The sequence below is a fragment of the Haliotis rubra genome, unplaced genomic scaffold (genome assembly GCF_003918875.1).
Source record: "Haliotis rubra isolate DU_JTF1 unplaced genomic scaffold, ASM391887v1 Scf44, whole genome shotgun sequence".
Lineage (NCBI taxonomy): Eukaryota > Metazoa > Mollusca > Gastropoda > Lepetellida > Haliotidae > Haliotis > Haliotis rubra.
The window spans coordinates 2,602,851-2,615,851 of NW_025767124.1; the positions used below are offsets into that span (position 1 = coordinate 2,602,851).

At 39.6% G+C, this 13,001-nt stretch overlaps 1 protein-coding gene across 1 annotated transcript in view; it reads left to right on the forward strand.

The window, feature by feature from the left end:
- Positions 1-11,459, forward strand: part of LOC124289370 (unconventional myosin-IXb-like) — a 36,025-nt gene extending 24,566 nt beyond the window's left edge. Inside the window, exons 13-25 of the mRNA XM_046725988.1 lie at positions 532-705; positions 1,895-1,998; positions 2,207-2,406; positions 2,943-3,012; positions 3,674-3,779; positions 4,040-4,139; positions 6,677-6,780; positions 6,930-7,024; positions 7,332-7,496; positions 7,709-8,141; positions 9,146-9,245; positions 9,625-9,758; positions 10,279-11,459. Coding sequence (XP_046581944.1) covers positions 532-705; positions 1,895-1,998; positions 2,207-2,406; positions 2,943-3,012; positions 3,674-3,779; positions 4,040-4,139; positions 6,677-6,780; positions 6,930-7,024; positions 7,332-7,496; positions 7,709-8,141; positions 9,146-9,245; positions 9,625-9,758; positions 10,279-10,311 — 1,818 coding nt within the window. The 3' untranslated portion in view covers positions 10,312-11,459. The remainder of the gene's footprint in view (positions 1-531; positions 706-1,894; positions 1,999-2,206; positions 2,407-2,942; positions 3,013-3,673; positions 3,780-4,039; positions 4,140-6,676; positions 6,781-6,929; positions 7,025-7,331; positions 7,497-7,708; positions 8,142-9,145; positions 9,246-9,624; positions 9,759-10,278) is intronic.
- The last annotated feature ends 1,542 nt before the right edge of the window (positions 11,460-13,001 follow it).

Consider the following 13,001-nt stretch of genomic DNA (forward strand, 5'->3'; position numbering starts at 1 on the left):
CATGATCTTAGGTTTCCAGCAGTCAAAGATCTTTTGTATGCATGCATGAAGGCCACAGGCCCATACACATATGACATATATATACAATCAAAATATATTGGAAACATGAAATAAAACAAGAGTTTAACAAAGTCTGTCTCTTTTTATAAGCAGTATATATGTCAAACACTTTTATATAACGTACAAGTAACAAGTCCCTAATCGTAGCAAGAAATGCACTCAACATTGCAACATATTTTGACTTTTCATTTTGGTTAATGGTTTTGATCATTTGTGTTTTTGAGATTTTAATCTGTGGCATATGTAATGCTCATATACTTCAATTAATCACACACACATCATAATATGTGAGTGTCATTTCAGAGATTGGTAACAATGAAAACTTCAGTTATCACACACAGATCATGATATGTAATCATAATATGATCTGTTTAGTGACATTTCAGAGGTTGGGGAGTAACAATAAGGAAGTACTTAAGTTGTCACCTATGTTGCCTATGTAAAGCACCCTGCTGTTTCATCTCATCTCAGGTGAATCAGCTGGAGCAGCTGTGTGTGAACCTGTGTGCTGAGGCCATGCAGAACTTCTACAACAGCCACATGTTCCGCAGCCCCATGGAAGCCCTCCACGATGAGGGTATTCACCCGGAGATAGACATTGTACACTTCAACAACATGCCTGTCATAGAGCTGCTGTCGTCACAGGTGAGACTGTAGGAGGTGACCCGTGAAGATCCGGGGTAGAATAGGTCTTCAGCAACCCATGCTTGCCACAAAAGGCGACTGTGCTTGTCCTAAGAGGCGACTAACGGGATCGGGTGTCAGACTTGCTGACTTGGTTGACACCTGTCATCCAAGTCCCAATTGTGTCGATATTTTTGCTCATGCTGTTGATCACCAGATTGTCTGGTCCAGACTCAAATATTTACAGACCGCTGCCATAAAGCTGGAATATTGCTGAGTGCGGTGTTAAACAAACAAACAAACCAGCCAACCAACCAACTAAAACTGTTAGTGTGTGTGTGTGTTTGATGGATCAGTTACTGTTTAACTAGTATAAGAGTACAAGTACATCACGTTTGGTAAATAATATTTTCTATTTTAATATTTACCTGACTCTTAACTTGAGTGAATAATCAATAGCACAGTAGACCCTTCAAGGTGCACATCAATGACTCGCTTTGTGCCACAGTAGAAAGGGCTGCCCTCTGCCCTGGGTTACCTGTCAGTCATGGGGGATTTGCATTAACTCACCTGGTTCAGAGTTTGTATTCGTTCTTGGTCATATTTTTAGTTTCAATCTTAAATAATTGTCTTCAAGGAGGAAAATGTTTTGAGTAACCTGAAAGACCAAGCAAGTTTGATTAAGAGGCATTAGATTTTTATTTTTTTTCAGTTTTTCAGTATCACTCTGTTTGATGTATATTATCATATTATTGATAATATATTATGTACACATGAATATTACAATGTTTGAAATTAGATAAGATATGAATCAAGGTGACTGAAGCCAATACTCGATACTGAAATGTCATTTCCCATGGCTCTTAAGTGACGTTACCAAATGGCTCAATCTGATGATGTCATATTGACATTATCACAGAACACATCTAGTTATGAATAAAGATCATTTGTGTTCACTTTAAAGACTCACATTGTTTTTAGCATATTTTCATAAGCAAACATCAATCTCTTTATTCAAAACTATTATCAGTTTTGTGTGATTTGCATTTCTTTTGGAGCTGAGTATATATTGAATGTACTCATTTTAGCATGTTTTACACAAACACACAGCTATTCTAGAGCTCTGTGTACAGAGTTCTGAGACTAATAATATTGAATACAGATCAGCATTTAAACAAGTATGACAGATGCATGACCCAATTTGTTGCAGACAAATGGTATTGTGAGTATCCTGGATACTCTGACTGCTCAACCCAAGAAAACAGTCGAGGCGTTTGTCCAGGAGATTAAAGCAAGGCACAGGATCAACAATTAGTAAGCATGAAACAGCAAAATCATTTCATTAGATTGCCATGAACCTGTGGTTTGATCTCATATTTTATAACAACTGTTCACTGGTTCGTCTGGTCTTGACTTTATTATTATTTCGAGGCCTCTTGTCATAGAACTGTAATGTTGCTGAGTTAGGAAATCAACAACAAAACATGTTTGATCTTCATTTGTTTCATTTTTGAATTTTCAGTTTCTTTGAGCCATTACCAAAGGTTGAGCGGTTGTTTGGCATCCGCCATTTCTCAGGCCGTGTTGTTTATGACGCCAGCAACTTCCTCTCCACCAATCAGGATCAGATTCCTGATGACATCATCAGTATTTTCTCCAAGCAAAACTGTAATTTTGGTTTTGCCTCCCATCTCTTCGCACATGAAGTCAAAACCATGAGTGGTGAGTATACATACTGTAGGTTGAGGAATGGGGGAATAAGGGGGGATAACTCTAATATGGACCTACTCACGAGGTTGTTGAGTGATAGTCAAGTTTATTAAAAAATCACCTCAGTACCTCGGCATAAAGATTTGACAACACCTATATATATATGAGTTACTTCAGGCAGACGTTTTAACCAGCCAGTGAGTGTCAAGGCTTCTGAATGTTTGGTAGGAGTAAGTGAAGCATTCAGGCCAGCATATGTAATTTCTTTATCTCACAAAAATAAACTAATATAACAACTCACAAATGAAGATAAATACATTGTTGAATGATGTTTTAAAATAAGTACTGCTTGTTCTCTCCCAGATAAGGGGCAGTAGGGTAGCCTAGTGGTTAGCGTTGGCTCATCCCGCTGAAGACCCAGGTTTGATTCCCCATTTGGACACAATATGTGAAGCCCTTTACTGGTGTCCCCGGCCATGATATTGCTGGAATATTGCTAAAAGCTGCGTAAACTAAACTCACTCACTCACTCTGTAACTCTCTCCCAGATAATGGTCAGGGCCCACGAGGGACCAAGTACAGGATTCTACCCACCAACCACCATGATACAGGAAAACAGTAAGTAACCATTGGTTAGCTGTGTTCAGAACTCTGTTGCTTTGTGTATATGAGACACTCATGTGGTGAGTTTTTATGTAAAGTGTTTCTGGATCATGAATTGCAAGATTTCAAAAAGATTATACAAACAGTGTATATACATAGTCAACATTCGAAATACCTGTCTGCCCGACCGTCCAGGACGGGTTATTTCAACACGGACTGCCAGATTCTCAAACATTTTGTGGACAGGTAAGTTTTGGTCAGGGCTGGCAAGTTTTACATCTAACCAGCCCTGTGGTCTGGCTGAACATTTTGGGAGTTTCGTACCCTGACATAGTGTTTTTTTCTGGATTATCAAGATTTGTAAACAGTACTACTATTGCTATGCAGAGAGAATAGACATCTAATATTCTCTGTGTACTTCTTGAGAATTCATGGTACAATGTTTTTTGTATAAGAGAACATCTGAAATTGGTTCTCAGGAACTGCAAGAATTATTTTTAGAGAACATGAAACTGCATTTGTTTAAGGATATAACTGAAAAAAATAATCAAATTTTGCAACATCTGAGTAATAACTTTCAAACCAAACAGAATTTTGTTGAGTATATTGAATGACTGTACAGTATGATGATATAGTATAACATGTGTCTTGACACATTGTCTCCATCTCCCAACAGGGATGAAGAGTGTCGCGGGTCACTGTGCCACGACTTCCAACTGAGGCTGGACAACCTGCTGCAGTCAGTTGTAAATGCCAAGCCACACTTCATCAGATGTGTCAGAGTAAGATCATAAAATTTATGTTGCAACATACATACTTTCAGTTTTAAACCTCAATAAACTAATACACTGGATATTCCGACTTATATGAGCTGACTGGCGTGAGGATCAGTTATAATGTTTGTGTCAATGTGCCCCAGTGTTATGGATTTGTGCTCATGCTATCAGCCATTAGTTCATTTGCTCAAGACATTGATTATTTGTGATGTAATATTGTGGGTTATGCAATGTTCACTCAGCCAGAATTGTTTGTTTCTGCACAGAGTAATGATCATGGTGAGATGGACTCTTTCTGTCCAGAGACTGTCATACAGCAGATCCGGTCCCTGCAGATCCTGGAGACTGTCAGGCTCATGGCAGGAGGTAAGTACTTTTTATAAACAGATTCAAAGTCTCTGAAAAGGTATTTTGTATAGGAACAAGCATATGTATTTACATTGAAAACTCTCACCAGTAGCCAAGGCATGGCAGTAAGAGCTGGGCAGAAGGGAAAATAACATGGTTCGCAGACTGTGATATTTTCTAAAACCCCTGCCGAGTATATCAATACTTGTGATGTCAGTCACTGGATTGTCTGGTCATACCACCACAGAGTGGATCTGTGCTCATGATGTTAATCACTGGATTGTCTGGTCATACCACCACAGAGTGGATCAATGCTCATGATGTCAGTCTCTGGATTGTCTGGTCATACCACCACAGAGTGGATCAGTGCTCATGATGTCAGTCTCTGGATTGTCTGGTCATACCACCACAGTGTGGATCAATGCTCATGATGTTAATCACTGGATTGTCTGGTCATACCACCACAGTGTGGATCAATGCTCATGATGTTAATCACTGGATTGTCTGGTCATACTACCACAGTGTGGATCAGTGCTCATGATGTTAATCACTGGATTATCTGGTCATACCACCACAGAGTGGATCAGTGCTCATGATGTCAGTCTCTGGATTGTCTGGTCATACCACCACAGAGTGGATCAATGCTCATGATGTTAATCACTGGATTGTCTGGTCATACTACCACAGTGTGGATCAGTGCTCATGATGTTAGTCACTGGATTATCTGGTCATACCACCACAGTGTGGATCAATGCTCATGATGTTAATCACTGGATTGTCTGGTCATACCACCACAGTGTGGATCGATGCTCATGATGTCAGTCACTGGATTGTCTGGTCATACCACCACAGTGTGGATCGATGCTCATGATGTCAGTCACTGGATTTTCTGGTCATACTAGCACAGTGTGGATCAGTGCTCATGATGTCAGTCTCTGGATTGTCTGGTCATACTACCACAGTGTGGATCAGTGCTCATGATGTCAGTCTCTGGATTGTCTGGTCATACCACCACAGTGTGGATCAATGCTCATGATGTTAATCACTGGATTGTCTGGTCATACCACCACAGTGTGGATCAGTGCTCATGATGTCAGTCTCTGGATTGTCTGGTCATACCACCACAGTGTGGATCGATGCTCATGATGTCAGTCACTGGATTTTCTGGTCATACCACCACAGAGTGGATCAGTGCTCATGATGTCAGTCTCTGGATTGTCTGGTCATACCACCACAGTGTGGATCAATGCTCTTGATGTCAGTCACTGGATTGTCTGGTCATACCACCACAGTGTGGATCGATGCTCATGATGTCATTTACTGGATTGTCTGGTCATACCACCACAGAGTGGATCGATGCTCATGATGTCAATCACTGGATTGTCTGGTCATACCACCACAGAGTGGATCAGTGCCATGATGTCACTCACTGGATTGTCTGGTCATACCACCACAGTGTGGATCAATGCTTACACTATCAACCATTCGTTTGCTTAGTCCAAATATGAACATCAACTCCCCAGAATCATCAGTAAGGCTAACATTATCACATTTAGAGATAAGAAACAGTAGTTTGTATGCCCCCGCCATATATATAGGGTTACCCTCCATGTCCGTCCGTCCGTCCGTACGAAACAGGGAATGTACTCTATCCACTTCTCCACAATAAACGCTCTGTTGAATTCAATTAACTTATACATGGTCTTTCTTGGGACTCTAATGGTGTGCATCTCATATTTTGTTTTTGTATTTTATTGTTTTTTTGTAAGTTTAGAGACATTTGAACTTAGGTACATTTTGCTGAATTTCTCTATGATGATAGTGTAATAGGGATGAAGTCTATCAACTTCTCCACAAAAACTGCTAAACAGAATTGAATGAACTTCTACATGTCTTTCGTAGGGACTCTAAAGGTGTGCATTTCATAATTTTTTATGCAATTTCTTAACTTTGTCACTTTTACAGATGTTTGAACTTAGTTGAATTTTGTTCTATTCTGCCTGTTCGTTCCATCAAAACGTCGGGCTGTACGTAAACCACTTCTCCTCAAAAACTACTTGATGGAATTCATTTAGATTACACATGTGCTTTATAGGGACTCTAAAGGGGTGCATCTCATATTTTGATTTTTGATTTTATTTTTTTCCAATTTTAATGCCGTTTGAACTTGCATAAATTTTGTTGACTTTCTCTCTGAATATAGTGTTATAGGGGATGAAGTCTATCCACTTCTCCACAAAAGCTGCTCAACAGAATTGATTGAGCTTCTACTTGTGTTTTATTTGGACTCTAAAGGTGTGCATCTCATACCTTGTTCATCCAATTTCTTAATTTTGTCACTTCTACAGATGTTTGAACTTAGTTGAATTTGGTTCTATTCATCCTGTTCCTATTTATTTTAATAATCAACCATGATATTTATTTAGTAGAAATTAATCACCAGAGCACACTCAGTGTAGGGAACTCTTCCTACAGCAGAGGGGGCATCCGTGTCCCTGGACACAATTTTTTCTTGTTTGCTTTGTGAAATAGCTCTACTTTGTTGTCACTTCCAGGCATGCCCCACAGGATGCGGTACAAGGGGTTTAATGTCCGATATGGCCTGTTCCTGCCTCAGTCTGCCCAGTTCCAGCTGCAGAGTCCCCAGGAGGAGTGTCGGGTAGGACAACCAGGGTACTCCACAATAAACTGTAGACATCACTGGTCACAAGCATTTCAGCTTTCTTCATTTATTATGTTATTTAATTATGATTTTTGATGAAGTTAGTATTGTTAGAATTGTTCATGAATTCTTTGCAATGTGTCCAGATCATCCTGACCAGCTTCCTCAGGGCCATGGACGACGGCCGGCTTCCCTACGTCAGTACACAATGGACCCTCGGCAAGAAGCATCTGTTCTACAGGTACCATCGATACCACACACAATAATACGAGAAATAATAAATGTGTCAATCATCTGGTGCTGACACTGTTAACCAACTCTCATCTCTGAGGGGATCTCCTTCTGGCTTCTTGTACCAACTGTAGGTTGGGTCAATGAGTTTGTTATGATATAACATTGATCAGAGGAATGACCAAATATGATGGTGTTATTATCAATAATATAACATTATCACTACTTTGTATGAAAAACAGTTACTTTTTTCAGATAGTGTACCTTCATAGGTTTAAATTTGACTGTATAAAGACATATCATTTACTTTATTCCAGTGAGGGCACTCGTCAGAGTCTTGAGGGCATGCGCCAGGAGAGACTACACGACGCTGCTGCTAAAATACAGGCATGCTGGCGAGGGTCAAAAGTGAGAGGGTTGTGGCCTGAAGTAAGAGCTCGGCTAAGAACACGGAAATCATCAGAGAAAAGGTTGAGACACAGGTATGCCATTCCCATTTTGACTTGACTGGTGCCATGGTTGATGATTTCATAATGATGCTATATGTAATAATGATAAATCACACGACAGATCTCGTGACTCTGTTGTGTCTTGGTTGAATGATGTGAAAATAGATGTGCAGTACAGGTAGTAGATGAGTCTCCAATCAAGTGGGTCAAAGTATCGTCCATGACATCCCTTCTTCTTCCTCCAGATCCTCTCATTCCTCCTCCAGTGCCAGCAGCACACGAAACCTGCTGGAGGAAGAATACAGACCACACAGGGGAGATCACTCCCAACATCTCTCCAGGACACACAGGGGAGTTCACTCCCAACCACACAATGGTCATCACACCCATCTACATAAGGGAGATCACTCCCAGCCTTCCAGGGGAGACCACTCCCAGCCTTCTAGGGGAGATCACTCCCTCCCACACAGAGGAGCTCCACAGAGTAACAAGACAAATCACCAGCACCACAAGGCGGATCATGGTATTGATCAACAGGGGATCAGTCACCACCGGCACAATGTAGATCATCATAGTAGAAAGATGGACCATCAGGTGTCAAGGTCGAAGCAGAGACAGGTGGAGAAGGTGGATGAATGGGTCCTGCAACAAATATGTTCCATGTATTCTATCAACCAGGTGAGGACAGTACTTAAACATCAAACACAGTATTTACATATACAGTGCACTCTGTCAAACTCGGACTCTGTCTTTCTCGGATTGCTGTATAAACAGCACTGAACTTACGGTCCCGAAGTAATCCTTCTTTGTTGTCATAATGAAAAAGTTCTGTATCTCGGACTCTCATTATTTGGGATTTCGAACCAAAGTGTCGGCCCGATAAGGTAATTACGAGTAAAAACATTGCTTTATAATTTGGACTGAGCAGGAAGTCCACTTGGCCAATAAAGCTTGAATAAACTATCCGTTGATTGGTTTGTGTATTTTGTCTTATTTACTTAGCAGGAAGTCCGCTTGGTCTTGTGGTGAACGCTTATTTACCTTTGATGCGATTAACACTATATTAAATAAACATAAACTATGATTCTAAAACACTCACTTAAAAGTCAGTCACAGTCTTTGATGACTGATTTCTTCACAAACTGAAGCTTTTATATGTAAGTATGTAATAAACAAGTGTACATGTACTTTGTCAGTGTTTCGTCTTCATATGCATTCATGTAATATGTGTTTCATGCACAATCGTATGCTTGTCAAAGGGAGATAACTCCATTAAAATCATTAAAATCTGTGTACCTCGGACTGATGTCTAATTCTGACTTTTTAGTCGGTCCCAAGCCGGTCCGAATTAGACAGAGTGCACTGTAGTAGTTCAGAAAACATCCAAAATGTGAAATAACAGATGAATTGGCTGTGGTAGGTCTGCAACTTTTTGACAAAGTCATGCTTTAATTTTCAAGTGAGAATAAAACAGGTCTCCTTTTACTCTACATATTATCAGTATCACAATCATATTTAAGACAAGGGACGTTTTTAGTTACCTTTAAATAATGTTTCTTCAGTGATACTATTTGTGATTTAATTTTGAAAATATGTTTGAGCATGCCAATATTTGCTCAATTAAGTTTTAGGTGGGTTGTATGTCTCAGAAAGTTTCTGATGTACCAATGCTGTTTTCCCAGGATTCCAGACCGCCGATGCCATCGAGGCGGAACTACCTGGTGTACGAGGGGATGAGGATGGAGTTCCCTCACTACCGCATCATGAAACATAACTTTGCAGGTCAGTACATGATTCTGTATGTACAGGAAGGAACATATTCAGTCCACAGAGCAGGAAAGGTCCCCATGTTTGTTGATGTCATAATATCAGACCAGGTTAATGGTGTATCATTGTACACATCTGCCAGGCTTACTAAAATATATTTTTGTGGGCCAGACAGAAATGAAAGTATTCATGGCCTAAAGGCACTTATTTCGAACACTGGTCAATATGCCCCTGTGTGTAAGTTCAGCAGTGATTTACCAATAGGTTGTTATTCAAAGGTCTGTGGTAACAGACAAAGAAACTGTTGTTTATATGACTTGATCCAAACATTTTGGACCCAATGGCAATATGCCCTGAAACAAAATTAACACATCCATATGGACTAATTTTACAGGTGATTCACAAGGTCTGACGCTCATGAAAGGTCAAGAGGTGACGGTCATTGGTGTTTCACAGCAGAAAGGTTACATGAGAATCAAGTATTGCAACTCAGTCCTTCACGTTCCCCATGACTACCTGGACTTTAAGGTGAGGATGAGTGAGTGAGTGAGCTGAGTTTAACACCACACTGAGCAGTATTTAGTCTTATGGCAGTGTGTCAGCACAATGAGAGTAGAATTTCAAAGTAATGCCTCTTGTTGCAACATGGGTGAAACCAACAAGTATGAGTAGGGACCCACGGATCTGGATCAGGGTGAGTCTTTGACTTTAACCCATGACCCTCGTGTCTGACCCTGGGCCCTGTTTCACAAAGCCATCGTAGCACAACTATCATAATGCTATGTTACAGTACAGGAGGTACAACAGTCGTAGCGCTACAAATCCTAGCTTTGTGAAACAGCCCTGGCTTCTAAGAGACACAACAGAGCTTTTCACCACCTTTGTCAAGGCAAGCACTGAAATTATAAGTGTACTTTAAAGCAAATTTTATTTTACAATTCCACAGTATATTCAGGTTCTAAGTTTCTGCAGTACCTCCAGAGATATATAAAATGAATTCATGTAGTACTATTTTTAAGTGAGATTAAATGCTGGTTTCTTGTTTCAGTCAAATGCTGATGTAACGTGTACAGATATTTGACGTGAGTCAACTGTTGAAGAGTTTGGTGCATTGAGAAAGTGCTATGGTGAAACTACCTCCAGAACTGCTGCCAAGTGAACTTATGTACTCAAACGCCACTCGCTGGTGATGAGATTACAGCCATATTCATCAGAGATGATCAAATTATACTGGGTGGTGATGACTAGTCATAAAGGTTGTGTGAAAGATAGGATTATTGAATCAGTTTGGACCTATCATGAGTATCTACAATGCAGTGTAATTTGGGATGAACAGTTCCCATGAGTGCCAAGTGTTCTAATTATGTCAACTCAGGTTCTGTTTTTCATGAGGAACTGTCTACTGGAACGAAATACAGCAGAAACCTGATTGCAGGAGAATTTTCTTGGACAATACGTTTCCTTATTCCTGGAACATCTTGTGCAAGAAAGGTGAAGGTGTTTCCAGGATTAATCTTCATCATGGACGACCCACAGACCACAAGACAGCCACTAGAGTTTCTGTTAGTCTGTCAATTCAGTATTCCTGGTGTGTTACACTTGACTCTGAGTGCCAACAAGTCCAAGCTAAATCTACATAAATGATATGCAGTTAGGCTAAGTTTATGGTTACCCCAAACTGACTGACCAAGCTAGATAAAAGATAAGACTTTGACAAGAGGGGTACACAGAGTGGACAGACACAGCGGGAGAACACATGGTAGGACAGACCCGGAAGATGGTCGATTCCCCGCTTCACACTCTTTGTGAAGCCCATAGCAACTCACTAACTGTTGAGCCCACGTAGGGACTAAGCATACCTTCTCGGCATTGTGTAACGCCTACTCATGTCATAAAGGGTATCATATGACATTTTTTGTGCCAAGTGATAAAGTTTTCCTCACAGCTGCTAATAACTCAAATCAACCCTGGACGTCAGAGACAATTCCAAAGATCTGAATCAATTCTCAAAATACTTTGAAAAACTTGGTTTCCACAATCGACGGAAGCCATGATGTGATGAATGGTGTATTCAGAGGACTGGACTGGATGTATGATGAAAGCATGTACTGAATCAACATATGACTGTTAACCAGTACTGTAAAGATTGTGAAATGACACTGAACCTGATGTTGTATTTCCTGATATTATTTTGCCAAATATACATCATCATTCATTCAGTGAATCAAACCATTGCCATATATTTTTGCAGCTATATTTGAAATGACCAAGACATTTTATGGATTTAAGCTTCTTTAATCTTTCCCACAGAACGTTTCGGGGATCATTACAGATCCCTTCATCAGGTGAAGTGACAGTTGACACGATGTCATAGCTGCGTTATGATGTCACAATGCATGTGACATCACAATCCACAGGGAAGAGTACAGTATAAGTGAAGCTGAAAACTTGAAGTGTTAATTATATAATGATGATTAATTCATGCTAGATAATAGACTTGAAACTTGAATTGTTAATACACAATGATTGCTAATTACACAATAATTACTAATTACACAATTTTACTTGATAGTAGGCTTTTCAAAATGAATAGATAATAGGCTTCACATTTATCAAAAGTTCATCAAAAGTTAATCAAGAGGTTCCACATGCTTGGCACGTAGACACCTTGATCACGATTCATTCCCAGTTTAGGTCTTCTTATTTCCACAGCCTCCTGTAGTTTCCTCCGATGCCAGTTGTTGTTATTGCTTGAAAGCACCCTGATGTCATTCCACATTATTACAAGATTTGGATTATTTGCCATGTGCTCCAAAATAGCCGACTTATCATTTTGTTTACATACTGATGACTTGTGTTCAGCAACACGGGTGTTGATGGGCCTGAGAGTCTCGCCAATATATTGATCACCACAGCTGCATGGTATTTGGTAACAACTTCTAAATGCCACTGAAAGATATGTTTGAAATGTTCAAATGTACATCAGTGACAATGAGATTCATATGAGGTGTAACTCTTCTACTTTTCAAATCACCCATTTCATCAAATATCCTGGGCCCAGATTTTCGAAGCCCTCTTAGCGTTAAGATACTCATAAGTGTCGTACATTAACATTAACTTACAACTATCTTAACGCTAAGAGAGCTTTGAAACTCTAGGCCTTGGGTTTTTTCATTCAGTGTACAGTTCTCACCTAAAGTTTGATGGTCTTAGGTATGAGAACAGTAGGCCATGGTGACTGGACACAAAGATGTGATTTCTTTCTTTGAAACAAAACTCGGTGACTGGTTGAATATCAAAAGGATTTGAACTTTGTATTTGCTTTGAAAATAGCTTCAAGATTGCTTCAAGACATTGAATTCAGCAGAGTTAGTTAAGCTGGGGGTGCCCTTTGAGAATGGATTTGTTTTGATTATTTATACATACATACTTTCATGGGACTCACAGTTAGGGATGCCACGATACATCGACACATCAATGCATCGATACTTTTTCTAAGGCGATACAATTATTGATACATTCAAAACTGTATCGATATTTACTTTTGAAAGTATCGGTTGAAATATGTTTATGTATCCTTTACATTTTGCAATTGTATCATGTTTTTTATGTTAGGAGAGTTATAAATTATTTTTTCATGCACAAAGATGGGAAATTAGAACTTTTTAATCTCTGAGAATAAAAAATGTTCTTTTAATGGACAATTATAAATTATGTAATATTAATGTTCAAAGTGTAACTAAATTTACGCAATAATGCTGTGAAAATAGG